The 23,841-nt window shown below is 31.2% G+C and overlaps 4 protein-coding genes across 4 annotated transcripts; 3 read left to right on the top strand and 1 right to left on the bottom strand.

The window, feature by feature from the left end:
- Positions 1-8,711: 8,711 nt before the first annotated feature.
- LOC105796823 (sucrose nonfermenting 4-like protein) lies at positions 8,712-14,233 on the top strand. The gene is made up of 14 exons (XM_012626645.2): positions 8,712-8,924; positions 9,074-9,284; positions 9,399-9,486; positions 9,759-9,875; positions 10,371-10,505; positions 10,620-10,679; positions 10,955-11,044; positions 11,232-11,366; positions 12,077-12,221; positions 12,325-12,498; positions 12,689-12,752; positions 12,858-12,924; positions 13,419-13,533; positions 13,723-14,233. Exons 2-14 carry the CDS (start codon positions 9,154-9,156, stop codon positions 13,812-13,814), a joined length of 1,413 nt encoding a protein of 470 aa, XP_012482099.1. The 5' UTR covers positions 8,712-8,924; positions 9,074-9,153; the 3' UTR covers positions 13,815-14,233.
- A 2,694-nt stretch (positions 14,234-16,927) lies between these two features.
- LOC105795633 (B3 domain-containing protein At1g05920-like) lies at positions 16,928-17,659 on the bottom strand. The gene has a single exon (XM_012625320.1). It carries the CDS (start codon positions 17,657-17,659, stop codon positions 16,928-16,930), a length of 732 nt encoding a protein of 243 aa, XP_012480774.1.
- A 1,241-nt stretch (positions 17,660-18,900) lies between these two features.
- LOC105796822 (uncharacterized) lies at positions 18,901-20,818 on the top strand. Its single transcript, XM_012626644.2, has 5 exons — positions 18,901-19,100; positions 19,201-19,355; positions 20,062-20,120; positions 20,214-20,330; positions 20,414-20,818. Exons 1-5 carry the CDS (start codon positions 19,000-19,002, stop codon positions 20,468-20,470), a joined length of 489 nt encoding a protein of 162 aa, XP_012482098.2. The 5' UTR covers positions 18,901-18,999; the 3' UTR covers positions 20,471-20,818.
- A 995-nt stretch (positions 20,819-21,813) lies between these two features.
- Positions 21,814-23,439, top strand: LOC105796821 (transcription termination factor MTERF6, chloroplastic/mitochondrial-like). Its single transcript, XM_012626643.2, has one exon. The coding sequence runs from the start codon at positions 21,997-21,999 to the stop codon at positions 23,185-23,187; it is 1,191 nt and encodes a 396-aa protein (XP_012482097.1). The 5' UTR covers positions 21,814-21,996; the 3' UTR covers positions 23,188-23,439.
- Positions 23,440-23,841: the final 402 nt, after the last annotated feature.

The raw sequence follows: 23,841 nt of genomic DNA, 5'->3' as shown, positions 1-23,841 counted from the left end.
ATTTGTTTAGTTCGAGCCCCAATAGGGGAACAATTATCAAGTTTAAAATTTAACTTAGATTAAAAGATAAGTTGTAAAGTTCGGACCTCAAATAGTGATTTAACTTCTTTTTTAAGCATTTGGTTCACAAAATATATTATTATTTGTGATAATAGAATTATCGAAATTTAAGATTACTTAGTATATTAGTGAATATGTTATATCATCATTGTAAATACTTGTTTGGAATTACTAACTGCTCAATTAATTGTAGTTTTAGGGAATATAATTCCTTATATGAGCACCTTTAGGAATAATCCCGTTGAAAACAACTTGATGTTGAGAACAACTTTGTTGGAACAACATTGAAAGGCTAGCAAGATTCCTAGGTTGTTCCAATTTTTTAGATGTCTTGGAGAGCATGGTTTAAAGACTCAAATATAGAAACTGTTAAGCTTATTTCTTAATATTTCATTAGAATACAAGTGCTTCCTCCTTATTTATTTAATGAATAAATGATGCATTCGCACTTCAAAGTCTTTATTGCTAAAATGCTTTAAGTAAGTGTAACCATTATATAATTGTCATTATACCCATTATCTATACAAATTACCTTTCATTTTTTCACATTCAATGAACCACTTTTAATCTCACCACACACAATTTTAGCATGTTTATGCCCGCTTTCTCTCCATAATCTTTTTACTTTTTTAACTTTTTTTTTCAAGGCCTATAAATAGATGTTTAAACGTTTTATTTGGGGAGTTCTTTTTTTATCCATTGGCAATTTGAGCACTCTAAAATTCACTCCACGCATTCGTTTCTACAATCACAACCACCACTACAACTACCATTCTTCTCAGCCTCTTATTGGGTTCATTACCATTGCCTACCACCACACTTGTTTTCTAAAGCTTGCCTTGATTTTCCTCTCTCCCATCTCACTACGACTTTCCGTTTTGCTAGATTGTAACGTCTCTTTCTACAATCATGTTTGGTTCATTTTGTTGTTTGGAACTCGATGAGTAAGTTCATGGGCTAAAGTAAGTTCATCCATGGACGAGACCAGGGTTTGATCTATAAGTTAGCCTGTATAGTAGTGAAGTGTGTGGATGTGTGAGTTTTAACTTGTATTCTATATATATATACATATATATATATATATAAGACATCATATCTGGCTCTTTTTGACACAATATCTATAACTACTCATAGCCCCTCCCCAATCCATAAATAGGAAGATAATGCATTTTGGCACTCTTGAACCCACGTCCTCCTACATTGATAATAATACCTATGCCAATTGAGCTAAAATTCAATCAACTCTAAAAGCATATTTTTACCAACTTGACATTATTATAAAATTTGCACTTTTGTTAACATGTATAAATTTTTCTAACACCGCTGAAGAATTTTTAAGTTCGCAATAAAATTGTAAAATAACATGTATATCTCATAAGATATATTTTAAAATCAAATTTTTTTTAAAAAAAATTGTACTCATTAAATTAAGGGTAAACTAAAAACATAGTCACTTTTGTTTGTTTCAGATTACATTTTAGTCACTTATGTTTGAACTGTTATGTTTTAGTCACTTATGTTATTGTTTTATTACGAAGTAGTTACTCTATGTTAAGCTCTATTACCTCCATAACGGCAGTCCTACGTGGCAGTCCAAATGAGTTTTAAATGCTAATTTGAATGTCGTACATGATAGTCCAAATTAAATTCATTTAATTAAAACCTAGTTTCATCTTAGCAACTGGACATCAAAGTTGACATTTAAAACCCATTTGGACTGCCGTTAGGGATGTAACTGAGTTTAACGGTAGGGTGTCCACTTCGTAACAAAATAATAATATAAGTGACTAAAACGTAACATTTCAAACATAAGTGACTAAAATAGAATCTGAGGCTATTTTTATAGTTTACGCTTAAATTAGAAAAAATTATCATAAATTACTAAAAAGGTGAAGTTTTAGGTGAAATTTTATGTAATTGAACCCAATCGGTTCCAAATATATAAATATTAATATAATTTTTAAATATTAAACACATGCTAATCTATAAATGATACATTAAATGCAATATTTAATCCAAGATTTACTATAATTTTATAATTAATCAAATACCATCAATTAAATCAAGATTATTGCTTTTAGAAATAATACCTACCCATATAAATCTATTAATTTTAAGGAAATTCAAATGAACTTTTACATTGAAATCCTAATATCCCATATTCAACCTTACCTGCAAAAGTCTACATTAAAATTGGATGTTCAATTAAAGCTTTCATATAAATTATTTGCTTTTTAAAAATTATATTCATTGGGTAAAACAAATTATTAAAATAATTACTGTTATAATATGTTTAAATTTTTTAAAAATTCTCATTTTATAACATGTTATAAATTTTATAACTTATTTAATGTTATTGTATTTAATTTTTATAAAAATTATAGTAATTACAAAAAATGGTTTATTTTATTTTTATCAATTTTCAAATAACAATATTTAATATGAATTAAAATTTACCTAATCTTATTTTTCTATATATAATGCTACATAAATGAATAGTCAGCTAAATATAAAAATCAATTACGTTTTTAAACAAGATATTAAGGGATATTATCTCATTAAATCCTTTTGTGTTTTAATAGTTTTTTTATGGAGTTCCACCTCTAGGGTTGTAAATGGATTGAGCTTAAGCCAACAAATCTCTATTCATGTTCGTTTGTTTAATGTTCACGAGCATGTTCATTTTAAAAAAAATAATTTTTTATTTTTATATTTTTTTGAATTTTTAAATTTTAAAAATAATTAATTACTGACGTGTCATCCACATGTATGTCACGTCAAGAAAATTAACTTTCCATCCATTTTTGAGTGATTTGATAAATAACACAAGTTTAAGAGTTAAAATGGTGAAAATTTAAATAGAGAGCTAACATGTTTTTTATAAAGTTAGAGGACCAAAAAGTCATTATGCCTAAAATTTTAACAACTTTAATTATCTTTTGGTCCTAAAATTAATTTGAATAAAATTTTAAAATTAAATGTCAAAGAATTCAAAAATAACAAAAAGAAGAAGAAGAAGAAGCTAAGTTTATGAAGTTTTGTTTTCAACTTGAACACAAATATGCTATTTCTTACTTGAATCAAATATCAAATAAGATTTTCTTTGGGAGTTACGGTTTGAATTATTAATTTGAAAAAAATTTATTATTCATCGATTAGAATTTATTTTAAATTTTAAATTATGTTAAAATTTAATTTTTGTTAAAATAATTTTTTGAATAATTTTATTATAAATTATGATCATATCTGTTAATGCCAATCTAGTAGAGACTCAATCAAATTGTTAAAATATTTTTAAATTTTAATTCTAATTTAAATATTAATATAAAAATAATTTTAATGAAAAAGAAATGAAATCTAAAAAATTTGGTTGGTTGTCGGGTCGGGAAAGAGTAATAAAGTGTGACTAGGTAACCGCACGTGTTTAGCAGAACACAGATTAGCAAAACAAACAAAACTGTAACAGTATACAGCTGTACTTTGCTGTTTTGACATTGACATTTTACATTTAAAACCCACCGTTAATTTCCGTATTAAAATGATTAGTATGTTTCTCAACCAATACCAGATTTTTTAAGTTAAAATATGTCGTTAGTCCCTATACTTTCTATAAATTTGAAATTTAATTTATATTTTTATTTTTCAGATTTCAAAATTCTAGCCTAACTATTAGCATTGTTAAGATTGTTTTGGTAAATCTAGGTTCATTATATGGCTAGTAAGTGAATTTTTTATTTTTAAATGTCACATTAATATATTTAATAAAAATAATAGGGTTAATAACAAGACCTGAATTTTGAAATTTGAAAAGTAGAGGACTAAATTACTGGAAATAAAAGCATAGGGACTAAATTTCAAATTTATGAAGAGTATAAAGACTTACAACATATTTTAACCTAGTTTTTTATTGAAAAAATTATTATATGTAAAGGACAAAAGCACCCTTATAAAAATATAACTTAATTTGTATACAAAAGGTTAATTTAATAATTTTACAATTGAATTGGTATCCAACTTGACCCATGGCACCAATTTGGTCAAATAGTTAATATAAGTATAGATAGATAAATATATATTGAAAAAACCTCAGTTTGCACTTCATACCAATTATGATAATGTGATTATTGGTGGAACTGAGAAACTTGGTTACTAGTCACTTGAAAAACAATGTTGTTCTAATAACTATTAGAACATAATTTAGGCAGAATTAAAAAGTTTTACACAATCAATCCAAAGCGCAAATAAGTCAAAGAGATAAGAAAATAATTGACACATGATATTTGTTAATGCAGTTCAGATTCCCTAATCTTACATTTGTGAAGCCTCGCTCAATAAATGATTTTATTCACCAATTGTTCGGGTCACCTATTGGCTTAAGCCTAATCTACCTTTACATAGAGAAGTAATTGCAACCCCAATATCGAACTCAATTGTACAAATCATTCTCCCACAAATATCTCACATTACATAAATCTATCCATAACAAATCCATAAAGGAGGGCATGTTAAAGACACCCCATACGAATGAAGAATAGTGTCGATCAACAGCCTAGTTATAGGCTGTCTAATGTGATTAGCAATAAAAGTTTTGAAAGGCTTGAAATACTTCTTTAAAGGTTGATTTTATCCATTAACTATCTTCCGTATTTATCACAATAACCTTAATAAACAAGATCGCCAACAACTTGAAATACTCATTTGAATGAATCAAACATATATCTCTAAAAAATAGCACTTCAGTTACCAAGAGACAAAAGACTTCCATATTTGTCAAACCACATCAAGGTATTTGATTGGGAGACTTAGTATTTAAGTCGATTCATGCTTCTGTTTTGTCAAATATGCCATACTAATGGATCGAGTTCAACTTAACTGAAACCTACACAAGGCCTAAAATGATGGCCCAAGTAGAAAAACAAGCTCGTTATAACAGAACATGGAACGAACATGTAAAAAACCCAACACATTTCTTATCTATACTATTATTTAATTACCTAACCGAGTTGGTGTTATAAGTTAATTGGGCACCAACTTAGTTAGAGAAACTACGAAAATATCCTTTCGTAATTAAAAAAATCAGTTATATTATTTTTATAAAAAGATTATATTATTTGAGGGTATTTTGGTCTTTTTATTTTTAAAAAACTTAATTTTTTTGCATGAGGCTGGATTTGGACCCTTACTATTAACATAAATAAAAAATTTAACTTTACCACTAAACCAAAACTTTATATCAATATAATATTTACATTTTAATTATATTATGCATACTTTATTACTTCTATCAATTGTATATATCCATATTTACTATTATTTAAGCTCTTGTATGAGTTAGTGTCACGAATCAATCGAGAACCATTTCAATTAGGAAAATGACGAAAATGTCATTTTGTAATTAAAATAAAATATATTATTCAATGGTATTTTAGTCTTTCTATTAATAAACCAATAAATATTTTGCATGAGGTTGAATTTGAACTTGTGCTATTTATATAGCTAAAACATTATTTTACCACTAAACCAAAACTTTATTTTAATATAATATTTACATGTTAATTCTATTATGTATATTTTATTACCTCCATCAATTGTGTTATTTAAGTCATTGCTTAAATTGGTGTTATGGGTCAACCGGGCACTAACTCAGTCAATAAAATTACAAAAATGTCATTTCGTAATTAAAACAAGCTATATTATTTGAGGGTGCTTTAGTCTTTTTATTAAAAACCAAAATTTTTTTTGCATAAGGTTGGATTTAAACTGACATCTATGCTCCAAGAATGTAGTTTCCACACACATAGCATGTGATAGAATTTCTAGTTATATTTAAACTCCTGAGTTTGTATCATGAGTTTGGATTTGTCATGACACCAATTTATTTAAAGACTTCAGTATCATGATATTAAATTATATAATTATTTGACACACTAGTAGTGAGATAAACCATCACGAGTCCCATTTATTTAATTTTTATTTATTTTCTAAATATCCCTTGAGGGAAAATATTTTGTACACTGTCAGAAGAATTTTTAGACTCCACAAGTAGAATTAGAAGATTATCAAATGTCTTATAAGGGTATGATAAAATATTAAAAAATAAAAAAATCATGATAACATCTTAAAGCGCTTGTGGAATAAAAAATACACGTGTACCAAATACTCACCCATAAATTAATGACACCTGATGGTTCTTTAACTCTACTTGTAGAATAAAAACTAAAAAACTCCATCAATATATCAAATAATAATTTTATTAAATTTATATAAATATACACCACCCATTATTGGATGAATTTATTGCTTAGTTTATAGGTTCATTCTTGAGGTTTCTTTAACCTTTTAATGGAATAAACGTTATCTTTAAAGAAAATTATTTTTAAGGATTAGTATTGATATAAATACTGGGTAAATTATATTATTAGTCACTTAATTTATAGGTAAATTTTTTTATTTTAGTCATTAATAAAAAATTACATTTTGATTACTAATATTTTTGAAATTGTGTTTTAAGTTACCCGGACGTTAAGTGGCTAATTGTGGCATTCTTTTAGTTGGTATAATAATAATTTTAGTCCTTAATATTTATACTTTCTATCAAATTGACCCTAGTTGTATATAAAGATTATAAAAAAATTAAAAGACAATTCAGGTTATTGTAACAACAAATCTTCAGCATTTCCATAAAATCACGAAAACACAAAAACAAAATAGATCAATTTCAATATCTTAGCATATAAAGCTTAAATACGATTAAAAACTAATGTTCATACAAGACAATTTAAGATTCTATTACAGTAAAGCTAAAACCGTTCAATATTGAGACATAAAATGAAAATGATTATTCAATAGATTTAATAACAAATTAAAAACAAAATAGAACTAAAAAAGTTAAATCATTACAAGCTTCTTTTAATGTTTTTTGAAACCAAATTAGTAATGTCTTCAAGTTGAGAATTGATATTACAAAAACTTATGAAATTGACTTTAGTGCCATTTTTTAGCAAAAATAAAATAAGATACACCACAATTCTTTTAAACTCAATTCAAAATTTTAATCTAATTAAATTATTTAAAAACCCAAATTGTGAAAACAAATTTTATTCTAAATCTTTTTTCCTTACAACGAAAAACAATTTCCTCATTTCTCCCACTTTATTTACTTATAAATTTTATCTATTTTTTAATTTTAAATTTTTTCTAAAATTTAAAATTAATTTAAATTGTTATAATTTTTATACAAAATTAAATTCAAATCAACAAAACGAGGGTTGATTTTGAAATTATACCAATTAAAAATTACCACCATTAGCCACTTAATGGTTTTGTTTGGGCAAATGTTTGGTACATTGTCCGTGTAATTCTTAGATTCCACAAACAGTGTTAGCAGGGACGTAGGGGTAGGTAGTGCCCTAGTCCCCTCCCCAAAATTAGGAAATTACATTCTTTGCCCTTAAAAGTTTATAAATAAGTAAGGATAAAATTGTACTTTGGCCCCACAAAATGATAAAATTTTAATTTAGTATTTTAAAAAATTATAAAGATATTAGTTAGTACAATGGTGAAATTGCATTTTAACTTTTATCAAAATTTATGACTCCCAAAAATAATTTTGGCTTTACCGCTGAATGCTAGGATGATGACAAGTGTCCTCGGTATTATTTAGTACAATGGTAAATTTTGGCTTGTTAATTTTACAAAAAAAAAAAAGTAAGTAATTTTAGTTGTTCATTTAAATTTTCGATTCTTTTAATGTTTTAACTTGTATTATTTATCAAATCACCTCAAAATAAAATGGAAAACGTGGCATCTATGTATATACCGATAGTAATTTATTAATTTTTAATGTTAAAATTTTAAAATATATTTTATATTTTATACCTTTTAAATAATTTAAATAATTTTAATTTTTAATATTTTTGATTTTTAAATAATTAAAAGTTAAATAATTCTTGACGTGACATTTACATGAAAATCTACATATATGTCATCATGGAAGAAGCCATAAATTTTTTAAAGGTGTCGAAATTAAATTATAATTTTTACGATACTAAAATATAATTTCACCATTTTAATAGCTTCTACATTTATAATTTTTAAATGATTAAATCAAATTTTATAATTTTAATGGGTCAAAATATAATTTTACCTTTACTAATTTAAAATTTTAAGAAGTCCTAAATAAAAAAAATTTATTTTAGAGGGGTCGGGCCCTACTATCCCTCTAGTTTCGCCTCTGAATGTCACGTCAGCAAAGTAGGCAATAACTTTTTTATTCATTTTAGATACTTTGATAAACAATACAAATTCAAAGATTAAAAGAGATAAAAATTAAATTAAAAGTTAGAATAATTTATTTTAAAAAATTGAAATGTGGGATAAGACTTTATTCCTAAGAAATATTATTTCAAAACAAAATAACAATTAACTTATGAGTCAATTAATATTATTTTGACAAATCAAATTCAAACAAAATAATAATAAAAAATCCCTTTCATTTTCAGCTTCGAAATCTCCTCCTAATATTTTTACCCGAAGACAACGACGATAATTTACCCTTCAACGTCCCTTTCAAAGCTTTCATCTTTTCTTTGCTTTATTAGGGTTTGCAAATTTTTATTATTAATAAAAATCATTTTTTTTTATTATATAAAAGAAAACAGATTCGATCATATCCCTAACCCCTAATCTTCGATCTTTACACCCACATTTCAATAAATTCTACACCAATTTAAACTTTTTTCTTCTTTTTGGAATTCCCTTTTTTAGATTCAGATAGATTTTTTATTTCACTCTCACGTTTAACATAATTTTACAGAATTTTTTTCCTCACAAATTCAACGACACCCTTTTGCTTACATTGTTTGGTAAGTTCCAATTTCGCCTTTTCCTGTTAGCAGAAAAATATTATGTTAAAGCTTTGTCCGTACAATCAACGTAAAAGGTGAGTCTTTGATGTTATTATTGTTGCTTTATTGATATATATGTGTATTTTTTTCATTTTCTTTATTTGCAGTGATTGAAAGAAGAGAAAATTGTTAAGGAAGGAGTTGATTGCCAAGAATTAAAAAAAAAAATTAAAAAGGCTACTGTCAAATGTTTGGTTCCGATAGGAATCCGGCGAGGGATGCCGGCAGAGTGTCCACTGCCGGCATGGTGTTGTTACCTATTCAGTTTACATGGCCACATGGTGGTGACGATGTCTCTATATCTGGCTCTTTCAATGGGTGATAATTCAATTATATCTCTTTCTTTTAACATGCTATTGGTATGAAATTTTTTTATGATATTTAGGTGAATGATTAGTGTTTGGATTAATGGTTAATCGTTTGAAATTGAAGGTGGACTGAGCTCGTGCGAATGTCACAGGTTGAAGGTTGCCCCAATGTATTTAAAGCTGTCTGTGCCGTACCACATGGCAGTCATGAGGTTGGTTAGTTTGCTTTATAGGAATTGAAAATTCAAACTTTTTGAATATTACCCTCCGAGAATCGGACCCATTTTGGACATGTACCCAAATTTGACATTTAATTTGTTCAATGCACTTATATGATTGCTGTGCCATTTTTATTAGTTGAAATGAATGGATTTTTAGCTTAGGGTGCCTTTATTGTGAAGCAACTTCTAGAGAATGTCAATCCTAATCTCTTAGTGATGACCTTTGTATTTATTTGCTCATTTGTGTCGGCTCTTGTATGTAGTACAAGTTTTTTGTCGATGGTGAATGGCGACATGATGAACAACAACCTCACAGGAATGGCGAATATGGAATAGTTAACACTTTTGACACTCTACCTGTACCTGCAGAGGTCTCTCAGGTACAACCTCATTCAGAGATACTTCCTAATGTGCAAGTAGATAATAGTCTCATGATATAAATTTATACACAAGCTTTGCCTAAGTATTTTTTGTTTTTTAAACTTGGTTTAGCATTGTGATTGAGCATTAAAATTGCAATAAAAAGTGGAATCATCATGATTGCAAAAGCGGGTATGAACTTTCTTTTCTCTGATGGATATAGATGGAAATGCAATTCCAATTGCATTGCCAAATGGACTAATGATTCTTTTTTAATAATTTAAGTTGTCACTGATTAGCTAGGCTTTACAACTACTGTAGCTTTTTTTTTTGGGGGGTTCATAGTGTAGTTTTTTTGGTGCTTCTGTCTTAGTTCTTAATGCATGCTCACTGCCCAGCGTGCAGCTCATCTATTTTTTCATTCATTCATTAATCAATTAATAATACACTTTATTTTTTTAAATTTCTTTTTACTTTTTCATGTAAATGGATTCTGGTACCTTTTTGCGATGCAGCATCAAATTCCTGCAGTTATATTGAACCAAACAATACCTAGGATTTCAGAAGAGGATTTACGGGCCTCCCGGTATCAAATATCTGCATTCTTGGCAGCACATACGGTTTATGAGTTACTACCTGAGTCAGGCAAGGTTTGGCTGCATTCCTATCGGCTCTCCTTCACGATACACACATATATCTGCATGTTTAACTCTGATCAGGCATATTACTTTCACTTTGCTAATTTAGACAGATCTGCCTTACAGGTTGTTGCATTGGCTGTTGATTTGCCTGTAAAACAAGCATTTCATATTCTGGCTGAGCAGGTATCTGTTTAGTTCATTCAGAGGTTAGAATTTAGTTGATGTTTTCGGGGATGTCTTTGAGGTTCCTGATCTTTTGTTGGTTAAGATTCATGTTTCAAAAGATAGAGAGGAAATGTCTGTACTTTTCCTTTGCTAACCATTTCTGCTTAGAGTCATTTCTAGCTGTAGATGTATCTAGATTTCTCCATGGACATTGCTTACATTCTTAGAGCCTATTTGGTTGTTGCTGATAAAGAGCTTGGATACATATCTCTTCTGAGTCAAGCCATTTTCAGGGTATCCCTGTTGCTCCTCTTTGGGACTTCTACAAGGGGAAGTTTGTTGGAGTTATTAGTGCTTCGGATTTTATATTGATTCTAAGACAGGTATGTCATAATGCTGAATCAAGTTTTTTGGGCTAGAAAGTCTTCCAAAATCTACTTAGAGTTTTCCTTTTTTTTCTGATTCCAACTACTAGCAAGTTTCTCGATATTAAACTAGATAGTTGTCTGATAGCTGTTTAAAAAAATTTTTGGCGCATTTATCTTAATGTATACTCTTTTCCTTATGCAGCTTGGAAATCATGGATCAACTTTGACAGAGGAAGAGCTTGAAACACACACTATTTCTGCCTGGAAAGAGGGAAAGGCTCGCAGGAACGGACTAGTTGATGGGCATGGGAGACCAATTCCAAGACATCTCATCTTTGTTAGTGTTTTAGTGCTTTGTCATTTATATTAACTTATGAAGGATGTGATTCTTATGTACCTGCATGTCTGTTTTCTGTTTGTACAAATGAAGTGAGCCATTTCTTCTTTCATGTTTTTATGTTTATGTTTTAGCTTAGACATATGCTTGCGTTATGTAGTAATAATGTGAGTCAAGGTCTGGTTGGTGACCACTACAACTAGATATTTTTTTGAAAACAACTTCACGCTATGTTTTAGGGATTAGGTATGGAATAGCAGCAATAATTGTAGTGTTGGGGAAGTAAAATGTCATTATGAACTAACAAGATTCCCGAAAAAGAAAAAAGAAGCTACCACGAGTTCTTTAGAACATTTTCTAGCAAACATTCCAAAAAGGAAAAATCCAGCCAGAAGTATTTAATGGAACTTGAAAGTGAGGGCTGGGATTAGGTAACTGTCCTGTGAATGACTATTCTATGCTATGGTAGCCATGAGTCAAAAGCATTCTCTTTGTTTGGGAAATGTGGTCATTAGTTGCCAATACCTATTTACCGCATACTATGCTTTCTTTTTGCTTTGGTGTTTTGGAAAAGTCGTGCCTTTTGGTTCCTCTTTTGTCATATTTTTAGTTCATGCCTTTCTGCCTCGCCTCTTATTTCCTTTGTGCCATGTCATTTGAGAGAGACAGTATACGAGTGGTGTTATTGACCCTTCTTGTTGGTTACACAGGCTGGGCCAGGTGATAATTTGAAGGATGTAGCTTTGAAATTTTTGCAAAATGGAGTCGCCACAATTCCTGTCATCCATTCATCCTTAGAAGATGGTTCATTTCCCCAATTATTACATCTTGCATCGCTTTCTGGAATACTAAAATGTGAGCCTTTTAATAGTGTTTTCAGTTAACCTTTTTTTTTTCTTTTTCTTTTTCGGGAAGTAAATGGCTTCTTTCTCCCTAACCAATGGAGTTTGATTTCTAGGCGTATGCAGATATTTCAAACATTGTTCTGGCTCTTTCCCCATGCTACAATTACCAATTTATGCTATCCCTCTGGGTACATGGGTTCCAAGAATCGGAGAATCCAGCAGTCGGTCATTTGCGATGCTGAGACCTACTTCTTCTCTTAGTTCAGCATTAAATATGCTAGTTCAAGGTATGCTACCCTGTTTTGTCAACATTTTATGGATGTAAAAGAGAGTACGAATAAGGAGAGTAAGGTTAAGTTTAATTCCTCAAGAGGCCACCTCAAATTGATGAGAGATTTTCTCATATATATACACGCGCGCGTGTGTGTGTGTGTGTTTTATGTATTGTTATGATAAGTTTTCCATCTTTTTTCACAGCTCGAGTAAGTTCAATACCTATAGTTGACGATAATGACTCATTACTGGACATATATTCTCGGAGGTAACATGTCGTTCTTGATTGATTATCTTCCTAGTTTGCCAAACTTACAATCAGCTTGGGTTGAAGGTGATAGTTCATAATTTTTTTGTTGGTCTCTTTTTTCAGTGACATAACGGCATTGGCGAAAGGCAGAGCTTATACACATAATCTGAATGAAATGACTGTTTATCAGGTTACTGTTATCACTTCTGTTTTAACTTTTCTCTTGTTTAGGAATTTGGATGTGTTGCGGAAGTTTTACAGAGTGGAGTTGACAAAATGGGGCTAAGCCTTGGCCCCCCTTGCTCCTCCGTACACTCTACTCAAAAAATGATTACCCCCAAATTTATTATTTAATCTTCTTTTTGTCTCGGTCCCTTATGTTGCTTTGACTTTTCATTTCCCCTAAGTATTTGGGTCCAGAACTTGTATCGAACACCTATTTAGGTATAGGCATGAGGGTACAATTCTCCAAATATATGAAAAAAGATTAGAAAAGTTTGAACATTAGCCATGTCTAGATATATATATACACACTCACCCCCTGATGAAACCTAAGAGTAGCTTCCATATTTGAGCTAATGTACACTGCATCTACAAGGATTCTGCTGATCCTACTAGTTTGAAACTGATTTCTTACAATGCAGGAAACTCGTTTCCTAACCCTTTTCTCTATTTATTCGCTAGGCATTGCAATTGGGACAAGATTCCAACAGTCCTTATGAGCCAAGAACACAAAGATTTCAGATGTGTTTGCATACCGATACATTGCTTAAAGTGATGGAACAATTGGCAAACCCTGGTAACTCTCTCTCTCTCAAACTCCATTATATTTCTTTTGTTTTTTATTTTTGAAGAACGATAATGATTTGGTGGCCCTTTAGATCAAGTGAAGTAGCATTGCAATATATTCCGAGATAAATCATGTAGTTCAATTCCAAAAAAAGTATCACCCATCTGACAGTATTTTTTAACCCAACCTGATTTTCAGGTGTCAGACGACTTGTTATCGTGGAAGCCGGCAGTAACCGCGTAGAAGGCATTATCTCGCTGAGCGATGTTTTCAGGTTCTTGCTCGGTTAGTCCGAAATAATTTACAGATGAACTATCTAGGAGAGGTGAGTTTTTGCAGTGGCATTTGGACTCCCATGTCTTGTAGGCAACATTCCGAGGCCCCAATGTTCCGAAGAGACTGCAATACTTCACACCGATTAATCGAATCGAATCAAATCAAATCTCATTCAACCATTGGAATTGACTTCATGCATTTTGCTTGCATATTTTTATTTTTAGAAATTTAGGCCAAAGAAAGAGGCATCATTGTAAATTTAAGAGAATTTCATTTTTTTTTCCTGCAAAATTTATCCATCCCTTGCAAACCAATGGTTTCACCATGGTAGATGGCCATTATCTGCTAGGAAATATGTGACCTGTAATTGTTTTAGTTTATTGTTGTCTTCAAGTTTATAAGTAAAGATATGGGGGAGGATTATATTACTTTACTGAATGCTCTGTACTCCCGTGTTTGAAACTCGTGTTTTACATCCAGTTTTAGACACATATCCATATCCATATTCGATATTCACCTCCAACCTCATTCATGAAGCTGTTTTCTGGCCTTTTATTCTGCTTTCAATATGCATTGCTCTTAGGATTTCTATGATAATTCTCTTGTATTGTTGGGTTTTTTTGTGCACTAGGAAATAATTATTAATTTTTATGCAAAGCATGATATAACATTAAATAAATTAAAATTCCATATTAAACAAAATTCAACATTAAGAAATAATAAGTATTAAAAGATCTATTTACTTTTACACTTATTTTGATATTCTAAAAACCCTAATATTTTAGAATGCTATATTCAAATAAAAAGAAAAAAAATTCTCAAATTGACTACAGTTATTGAAGAAACTTTTTAACGTTTCAGATCAATTTTCAACAATCCAAAAATTATATTGGGAAAGATAAAATTTGGTTTCCTTTCAATTGAAAAAAAATCGTATTTTGTTTTATATTGAAAATAAACAATATATAAAGAGAGAAGCCAAAATCTTATCTCCTTTATTTTCTTAAGAGTAAACTACAAAATAATCTTTTATGTTTGTTTAAGTTTACATTTTGATTACCGATGTTTCAATTGATAATAATTTTATCACTTATTGTTGTCTGCTATTAAAAGTGTAACGGAATTACACGTGGCATATGTTAAATGTTAACATGGATATCGTATCTTATTTTTTTTTTTTGTGGGCCCTACCACTTATGTATTTTTTCTCTCTCTCACATTTCTTTATTTTATGGTTAAACTACATAGATAGCCACCTAATTATAAAAAATTTTCATTTTAGGCACCATAAATAAAAAGTTTGCAATTTAAGCACACATTACATAATTCAGTCATTTTGGTCCCGTTAAAATCACAAACGGCAAGCTAACGTGACAATTAAAAAAATTGATATAATAACAAATTTAACCCTTGACTTTTAGTAAGCTAAATAGATTTCACAATTCTTGATAAATGTAGAAGTTTCACCCTTCTACATCTATCAATTATGATAAGGAAATAGATAAAAAAAAAAAAATCCCCATTAACTAAGCTATGGGACATAAAGGCTTACCTTCAAGAAAATTGCATCTCCTTATGGAACACTTTCAAACATATTCTTCTGTTCAGCTTTTTCTCATCCCAGGCGAATTTGCAGCAGTAGCAGCAGAGAGGGACGGTGGTGGGGGAGGAAGGGGGATGGAGACTGTTGGGCGGGGGGGGGGTCCGGTGGGGAGAGGGATGAGGAGAGAGATTTTTATTTTATTTAATATTAATATATATAATCATATACAGTATAAAGTTATTATTATTATTTTTGAAAATATTATGTATTTTTATACATTTCTTTGATTTTTTTATGATTAGAATTAAATTGAGGCTATTTGTAAATTTTAAGGGTTAATTTTTTAAAATTATGATTAAATTAATATAATATATAAAAATTGAGGACTAAATTTGATATTATACCGACTTTTTTAATTGCCACATTAGTTTTAATGACAGTGACCAAAATAATCAAATTATGTAACGTGGTGCGTAACCGATATCTTCGTCATTTTAATATACACAGTCTAGAGAAGAATGAAGGTACATTATATTTCTTCAAATATAGATGTTCGAATCTAAACCAACCGTTCTGTTGGCTGGTATCAGGATGTGGGTTAGCCGAAAGGAGCAAGCAGAAGTTGTTTTTGGCATACAAGATTCTCGTGGCGAATAATTTCAGTACCCCAAGGACATCTTGCTAATGTAACACAATGAAATTTGTCAAGAAGTACTTTAGCTCTGATCTTGCACCTGTTAATCCAAACATGCAGAGAAATCCAGCTTGAAATTGATTCTCGCGACTCGATGAAACGGGGGGTCGGGGGATTAGGAAATCATGTACTTTTATGTGAACTGTTTCCAGCAGTGTTGGGGTGATAAGTGAGTGAGGCAGGGATGATGATACCATTGATATTGTTAACTTCCCACGGTGTAGTCTGTAAATTTCACGACTTTATTGATACAAAAGCTACATAATTTAAATTTTAAAAAAATTAATTAAAAAATTTATATTTAAATTTATTCATTTTGAAGTAGGTTGATATATATATATATGTATACATAGGTTAGCTTTAAAATTTTAAAGAGTGTTTTGGTCATTCACTTTTAATAGTTAAGATATATAAAAAAACTAAACATAGATAGATATAGCTACAGATATCACTCATGAGAAATACAAGTTCTTTTTGGGTACATGATATGGATTAGATGATGTAAATACATTAGAGCTTGTCGCTACACAACACAAACTCAATGTTTGAGGCATTGGAGATATGAATATGGAATCTTTTGTCACTGATGTCTCTACTTATGACTGCAACAATACTTGGCTACTATACTTTGTTGAGCAAAGTAATATCAAAATGAGCTTCCTCTAAAACTTATGGATGGTTGTCCATATTCGATTTAACACTAAATAGAAGAAGCAGTATATATATCATACAGTTTGAGTGAATTTTCAACTATATTGAGAAAAAAAACTAGTAAAATGCAACTTCAATCATTATTAACCACCAAACATGCTTGGTGATAATCAATGAAAACAAAACAGAATACTAACAAGTCATCAAAACCCTAATGTTGTGGCAAATATGATCGGAAGCTAGAGCTTTATGAGTGCGAAGCACAGCAGGGAATTCATCCGGAAAGACCAGAGCTGCACCGTATCGCCTTTCTTGAGTTGGTTGTTCTTCACAATAGGGTTCCACGTGTTAGTGAGGACATAGAGCGAGCTTGATCCCATAACCCACTTGTTCAAGGTAATGCTCGTTCCCTTCATGGATGGATCTAACAACAACACCTGCATGGGGTTTTTGTCATCTAACTCTTTAGCCTCTGCCTTGTTGAGAAAGTCATGAGTTTTGACTTGCGAGAAGGGTATGGAGAAACGACTGGCAGTAGGGTTTATGTCGGAGAAAAAGATGGTCTTTTGTATGACCAGAACCAAACCCCTACCTCCCATCTCTTCAACTATAAGTTGTCTGAATTTGGGAGGCAAGTCTGGTGGTGGGATTGGGCAAACGGATTTCTCTTGCTTCTTGCTTCTCTTCGGCTTCAGCTTTGGTGCTACCCGATCGCCATCGCCATCGTCTTCCTCTTCTACAGCTTTGAGATTGCGTTTCCTTTTCAGTCCAACGCTGTTGTTGAACTTAAACCTCAGCTTGAAACCCGTATGGTCTTGTTTGCAAAGGATTTGAGGTGGTGGGGGTGCATTGTGGCTTTTCTGAAATTTCTGTTGGTCAACATGGACTACGTGCAACAAGTAATCAAAAGGACCCCAATTGGGATCAATCTTTGTATCCTTAAAATCATCACTGCTGAGAAGCTCCATCATCTTATCGTTTTCAATAACAACAAATTATTTTCTGTATTTGCTTGAAACTGAGAATGCTGCTTTCTTGAGATAAATGTCCGGTGCATATAAATAGGAGAAGGGTGCTTGAGATGAAAGTAATGGTTCTTGAAATATGACCGTTAAACTATAGTCGGGGGCATTTGAATGGAATTGTTGTAACTGGCAGAAAGGCGGCAAAAACTGGGCAAAGGTGTAAAAAACCCAAGCCCCCACGTTCTGTTTCTTGATATCTGAACGTTAAATGGTGATCAAAGGGTTTTCCCGGTGGTCAATGGGCTTTCCCGGTGAACTGCTTTTCTTTTTTTTATTTTTTTATGTAAGAATTTAGAAAGCTTTCGTCTAAAACAAAATCTAATCTAACTATAAATTTAATTAAAAACCTTGCCAATATATTTAATTAAAAAAAGGTAAACTATCAAAATAGTCACTTTGTTTGCCTCATGTTACATTTTAGTCACTATGTTTAAAATGTTATATGTTTTAGTCACTTATGTTATCGTGTTGTAACATTTTAGTCACCGAGTCATTAATTGTTGTTAACGGTGTAACGGTAAGTTGACGTGGCACGTTAAATCATCATTTTAAATAAAAATTTTAGGTTAAATTCTACAATTGATCCCTATATATATATATTTGCATTTTGAGCAATTTAATTTTTTTTCTTTTATATTCTTTTAACCTTTTTTTTCTTTATTTTTCATTCTCTTTTGCTTTTCCTCTGTTTTCTCCTTCTTTATTTCTATTAACGTAGTTTTTCCATTTGTTAAAACTAGTCCACAAGCTCGTCTCACTCAAAAAATTAAATTGTTCAAAATAAATAAAAGTATAAGGATTAGTTTTAACAAATGAAAACATAGAAAATTACGTTAAAAATGAAGAAGAGAGCAAAATAGAAGGAGAAGCAAAGAGAATGGAAAAGAAAAGTTAAAAGAACATAAAATAAAAAAAATTAAATTACTCAAAACGAAAAAATATGGAGATCAGTTGTATAAATTAACCTAAATTTTTTGTTTAAAATAATGATTTAATGTGTCATGTCAGCTTACCATTACACTGTTAACCTCAATTAACAGCTCAGTGACTAAAACATAACATTTCAAACATAAATGACTAAAATGTAAACTGTAGTAAACAAAAGTGACTATTTTGGTTGTTTACCCATAATTATTTGGATCAATAATTAAAATAAAAAACAAATATTGAGCAGCCAAGTCAAAGAAAGGTTATTTTTTAAAAAAGGCAGAGGCTTTTGGAAGTTTTGAACTTGATTTTTCTTTAATGGTGTCTTATCAAGAAAGAAATAGAATCAGAGAGCAACAATGGTGAAAAGAGATAAAGAAGAACTAAGCGAAGAAGAAAGGAAAGCACTTCGAGGGAGCAAATTTGCTCCTCTCCCTCCTCCCTCCCTTTCCAAACCCAGGTTAGGGTTAGGTTTAGGGCCCCCTTTTTATTATTATCTAATTTCGAATTTGATTCAAATTAATTTTTTATTTTTCACTGAGTTGTAATTATGTTTGCAGATTGGCTCATCCAGGAGGACCTTTAACAACCAATAAAGCTGCTGCTTTGGCTAAATTCCTCGAAAGGAAACTCCAAGATCCCAACGGCTTGTCTTCCATTAATCCTCAACTCCTTGAATTGGCTGTCAATAACGCTAAAGCTACCGTCTTTCAAAGTACTCTTTTATTCATTTCTTTTTCTTCTCTACTTTTAATCTTAGTTTGGTTTTCTTTAATATGATTTTTTTTTTGGAATTTTTGCTTAATTTTGCATCACAGATCTGATCTAGTTCATAGAAAAATTATTTGTGTGCTAAAATTTGACCCTTTTTTTAGCTTAGTTTAAGTGTCAAATGGACTCTAAATTGCTTGGACTTGGATTTAGTTTTATTTATGTTTGTATTAGTTGTTTTCATGGGAAGAGAAGCTGTTGGTTTATTTGATTTTGGAACATGAATGGAAGAGAGATCATAGGTCATATAATCACAATTTTTTGAATCTTATAAGAAATCCAGTTGCTAAAACTTTCTATATTTTTTTCTAATTATATATTTGGAGGATCATATCCCTATTCTCATGTCCGAATACGAGTAGTTTAGAAAAATTAAAAAGTCCGGTAACATAGATTGCAATTCAGCAAGTTACCTAACAAGTTCATCTTTAGAGTTCTAGTTGTTTGCATATGCTTATAGAATCTGCTTTAGAACGTATTTAGAGGATCATATCTCTATACATCTGTTTGTATATGTGTCGAGGTACTTTAGGAAAAAATAAAGTCTCTGGTAAAAAGATGACAGTTTAGCGAGTTACCTCACTGTGCAGCCTTAGTTTGTAATTCCTTTTCCTTCTTCCTCTGATATCCGTTTTTCTGTTTATGTGTAGGTGGGGCTTCGAGTTCTGGAACTAGGGTTCGACACGTAGATTCATTCGGTGACTCTGAGGTACTTTGATTCTGCCATTTTCTAATCATTTACACGCAAAACTCTCATGGTGTTTTTGCCTCTCAATTTGTTACCGGTCCATCAATTTCGCAGGACTCGTCGGAAGAAGCTAAGTCGGGAATTCCTGAGCCTAAGAAAGATACGAACAAGAACAAGAACAAGAACAAGAACAAGAACAAAAAGAATAAAAAAAAGAACAAAATGAAGAAGGTACGTTTATATTTTGCCAACCATATGTTTTTGCCCTGTATTCCATTATTAACTGATCAAAGGAGAAGCTTTAACTATTGCAGGTGGTGGAGGATCATGAATGTACATTGAAAAGACCTAAAAAGAAAGTCAAACTATGATCAAATCATTGCTTTAATACTAGGTTTAATTTCAAAAAAAAAAAAAAAAAGGAAGAAGAAAGAAAGTAGGACTTAAACACTGGGGGAATCATCAAAGAAGCAGAAAGGATCACTGAGAAGTTGGAAAGCTCTGTTGGGAACCCTTAATATTTGGAGGGTGGTTCATTTTAGGACAAATTTACTTGTGTCCTTAGTTCATTAAGTTAACATTAAGTTCATTGATGAATCTTTATTGTTTTCTGGGTTGAAATGGTGAAATGAAAATGAATTCTCTCCCATCAAAACAAACTACTGCTCTTACTATTAGAGAATTTATATGATTCATTGGAGAGTTTTTATTAAACCAAAGTTTGGGTTTGGACTTTTTTTTCCTGTTATTTTTTCTATCAATTACCGTTCTATCTGATAAATTTTTAATCACCCATTCAAAAACTTTTGACTTATACAACCTTTTTGGTAATTTTTGTTTGAGTTAATTATAAGATATGGGGTTATAATGTATTGATGTTCAAAGTATTGTTGTATTGATTAGGTTTTTGAATTTCTTTAATAAAGGGGTTGAGATAAGATTAAAAGAAATTTAGGGACGCTAAAAATTTTGTGATATTGCAATTTTCAACGTGTCTTATGCTTGGTCCGTTTGAATACTGATGGTACTGTTAGAATTTATGTCGATTTTGCTGTAGTCGGGGGAATGGTACGCGATCGTGGATTTTAGGTTACAATAGATGGGGAGTTGTTTCGTACTGGATGTTGAATTATGAGACATCTTGGATGGATTGATACTTTTATTGGATTGGGATTGTGATAGTGTAATAATTCAAACTAATAATCTCGAGGCAGGTAAGGTCATCAAGGACAGTTCTTCAAGTGGTTCTAATTTCGTTTTGATTAAGATAATTCATCAACTTTTGACAAAAGGTAGGACATTGGAGTTTATGGCCTATCTCTAGAAAGGATAATAATGATACTAATTGCCCGACCAAAATGGTCCACGATAAGAGGGAGGAGTACGATTGGTTGAGGACTCTCCTAGGAGAGATTGGCTTAGTTTTACGTAATTAGATTGTTTCATTTTCTTTCAAAAAAAAATGTAGATTAAATTGTAAATGTATAAATTTTTCGTGTTGTATATATTTTTTCTAACAGGATAAATTTAAGTTGATTATGGGATGGGTACATAATACAAATACTTTGAAGAATAAGGACTTAGAAAATTTGGATTTTAAAGATAAATTTAAAATTTGGAATGTAATTAAGCCTAATATATATGGAACCTAATAAAAATGGTTTTTTTAATCCTAACCCAGACTTGGAATTGGATAAACAGACTCGAACAATTTCGGATTTCGGGTCGACCCGGGAGTCAGTCTCAAACTTTGAAGCTTTGGGTTTACTGTAAAAACCCTGAAATTGAAGAGTGACCTCCCTTGTCTGTGTTTCATTCAAGGTTCAAAGTTGAAAGCTTTATCAGCGTAAGTTTCCTTTTTCTTTATCTAAGCTTGATTTCATTTCAATGTCCGATAATGTTCAATCCTTACAGCAAAAACATCATCGATTTCTTTAAGCTTTTATACAATGTCACGAACAATCCCTTGTCAAACAACCCATCACTCTTCTTCACAATTCGATCCTTCTCCAATGCCTCACTCGACCAATCTCGATCTTTTACCGTCTCTTACCTCACAAACAACCTCGGCTTCTCACCGGAATCCGCTCTCAAAGCCTCTAAGTGCGTCCGTTTCAAAACCCCACAAAACGCCGATACCGTCATCGCGTTCTTAGAAAAATACGGGTTTTCCGACACCCAGATCCGAAAAATCATCGAGGTCCGACCACATTTGCTCCGTTCCGATCTCGAGAAAACCATTTTGCCCAAAATCCACTTCTTTCAATCTAAAGGTGGCGCAAACCCTGATATTTCCAAGCTCTTGCTTCATAACCCCAGGCTTTTTTCTCATAGCTTGAAGAAACTGATAATCCCTTGTTTCAATCAACTTAGCAGTTTTCTCCAATCTGATTCAAAGGCCATTATAGCTTTAAGAAGGAATCCATTTCTAATCCCTTGTAACTTTGATGTTTATATGTTGCCTAATGTTAAAACTTTGCTGGATAATGGAGTGCCGGAATCGAATATCACAACGATGTTTAATTACCATCCGCGGGCTTTCGTTATGTCGCCGGATCAGTTTAAGGAGATTGTTAAGGATGTTAAGGAAATGGGGTTTAATCCATTGTTGCTTAAGTTCCTTCATGCTGTCATTTTGTTTAGAAAAGTGAGCAAATCTGCAATGGAGGGTAAGTTCGATGTTTATAAGAAATGGGGTTGGTCTGATGAAGAGATTTGGGAAGCTTTTCGAAAGTTTCCTGGTGTTTTGGAACCGTCGAAAGAGAAGATCACAGCCATCATGGATTTCTTAGTGAACGAAATGGGGTTTGAATCCTTGATCATTGCTAATCATCCGAGTATTGTCTCTCGGAGCTTGGAGAAACTGATTGTTCCGAGGGCTTTGTTTGCTCGAGAGTTGTTGTCGAAAGGTTTGATTAAGGACTTGAGATTTACAGTCGTGTTTGGAACTTCAGAAAAGGTGTTTGTTCAAAGGTTTGTTAACAAATATAAAGACAAAGCTCCGGAGCTGTTGAAGCTGTATGAAGAAAAACTCGAATTCGCAGTAAGAGGTAAATATAAATCAAATCGAGCTAGTTGTAGGACATAACATATTCGATCGAGCCAGTTTTCTTTTTATTATTGGATTGAATTCTTTCTTATGATCTAAAACTTGCTATAGATTGACTCTATTTAGCAGCATTGAGATTCTTATCATAGGTGGAAACTTTGCACCGACTGTTTTATGCGGTTTAATTGCTTAACTTGCTGGAAAATGCAACTGTGAAATGAATCTTACTTGCAGAGTTCATTTATCTGTTGTAGAGTTATTACTATGATACATTGGAGAGTTTTTAGTGAACTGAGGTTCGGGCTTGGATCTTTTCGTGTTATTTTTCTATCAATTACTATATGATATTATGTTGATCAACGTTCAACAAACTTTTGATCTATTATGAAGTAATAGCTGTGAGACCTACTCAAAAAGTTTAGCTTTGCTCTCAAACTAAAAACTTATTAGCCTCATTCTACTGAGTTTTTCTGGTTTTGTTTTTTTAATAATCATTTGAACATAAAGTTGAATCCTTTTTATCCAGTTCATAGATTTAAGGGGTTTTTGAGTACTAAAAACTCTCACCCAAAGTTTTTTTAGTAGAACTTGGAATTTAAATGACTACAGTTGATTTAGGGATTGAGTTTTTCATCCAATCCGTCTTGGTTTTCTTTCTTTTTTCTTTTTGTTAAATATTTGAGATGGTAGATG

Source organism: Gossypium raimondii, chromosome 3, assembly GCF_025698545.1.
Source record: "Gossypium raimondii isolate GPD5lz chromosome 3, ASM2569854v1, whole genome shotgun sequence".
In the NCBI taxonomy this organism is placed as follows: domain Eukaryota; kingdom Viridiplantae; phylum Streptophyta; class Magnoliopsida; order Malvales; family Malvaceae; genus Gossypium; species Gossypium raimondii.
This window is presented reverse-complemented; position numbering and strand designations above follow the sequence as displayed.

Coding starts and splice junctions, on each gene's coding strand:
- LOC105796823 (XM_012626645.2), top strand. CDS start 9,154: ATGTTTGGTTCCGATAGGAATCCGGCGAGGGATGCCGGCAGAGTGTCC. Junction 10,506..10,619: donor TACTACCTGAGTCAGGCAAG/GTTTGGCTGCAT, acceptor TCTGCCTTACAG/GTTGTTGCATTGGCTGTTGA. Junction 11,045..11,231: donor TTATATTGATTCTAAGACAG/GTATGTCATAAT, acceptor TTCCTTATGCAG/CTTGGAAATCATGGATCAAC.
- LOC105795633 (XM_012625320.1), bottom strand. CDS start 17,659: ATGATGGAGCTTCTCAGCAGTGATGATTTTAAGGATACAAAGATTGAT.
- LOC105796822 (XM_012626644.2), top strand. CDS start 19,000: ATGGTGAAAAGAGATAAAGAAGAACTAAGCGAAGAAGAAAGGAAAGCA. Junction 19,101..19,200: donor CCCTCCCTTTCCAAACCCAG/GTTAGGGTTAGG, acceptor TTATGTTTGCAG/ATTGGCTCATCCAGGAGGAC. Junction 19,356..20,061: donor TAAAGCTACCGTCTTTCAAA/GTACTCTTTTAT, acceptor GTTTATGTGTAG/GTGGGGCTTCGAGTTCTGGA.
- LOC105796821 (XM_012626643.2), top strand. CDS start 21,997: ATGTTCAATCCTTACAGCAAAAACATCATCGATTTCTTTAAGCTTTTA.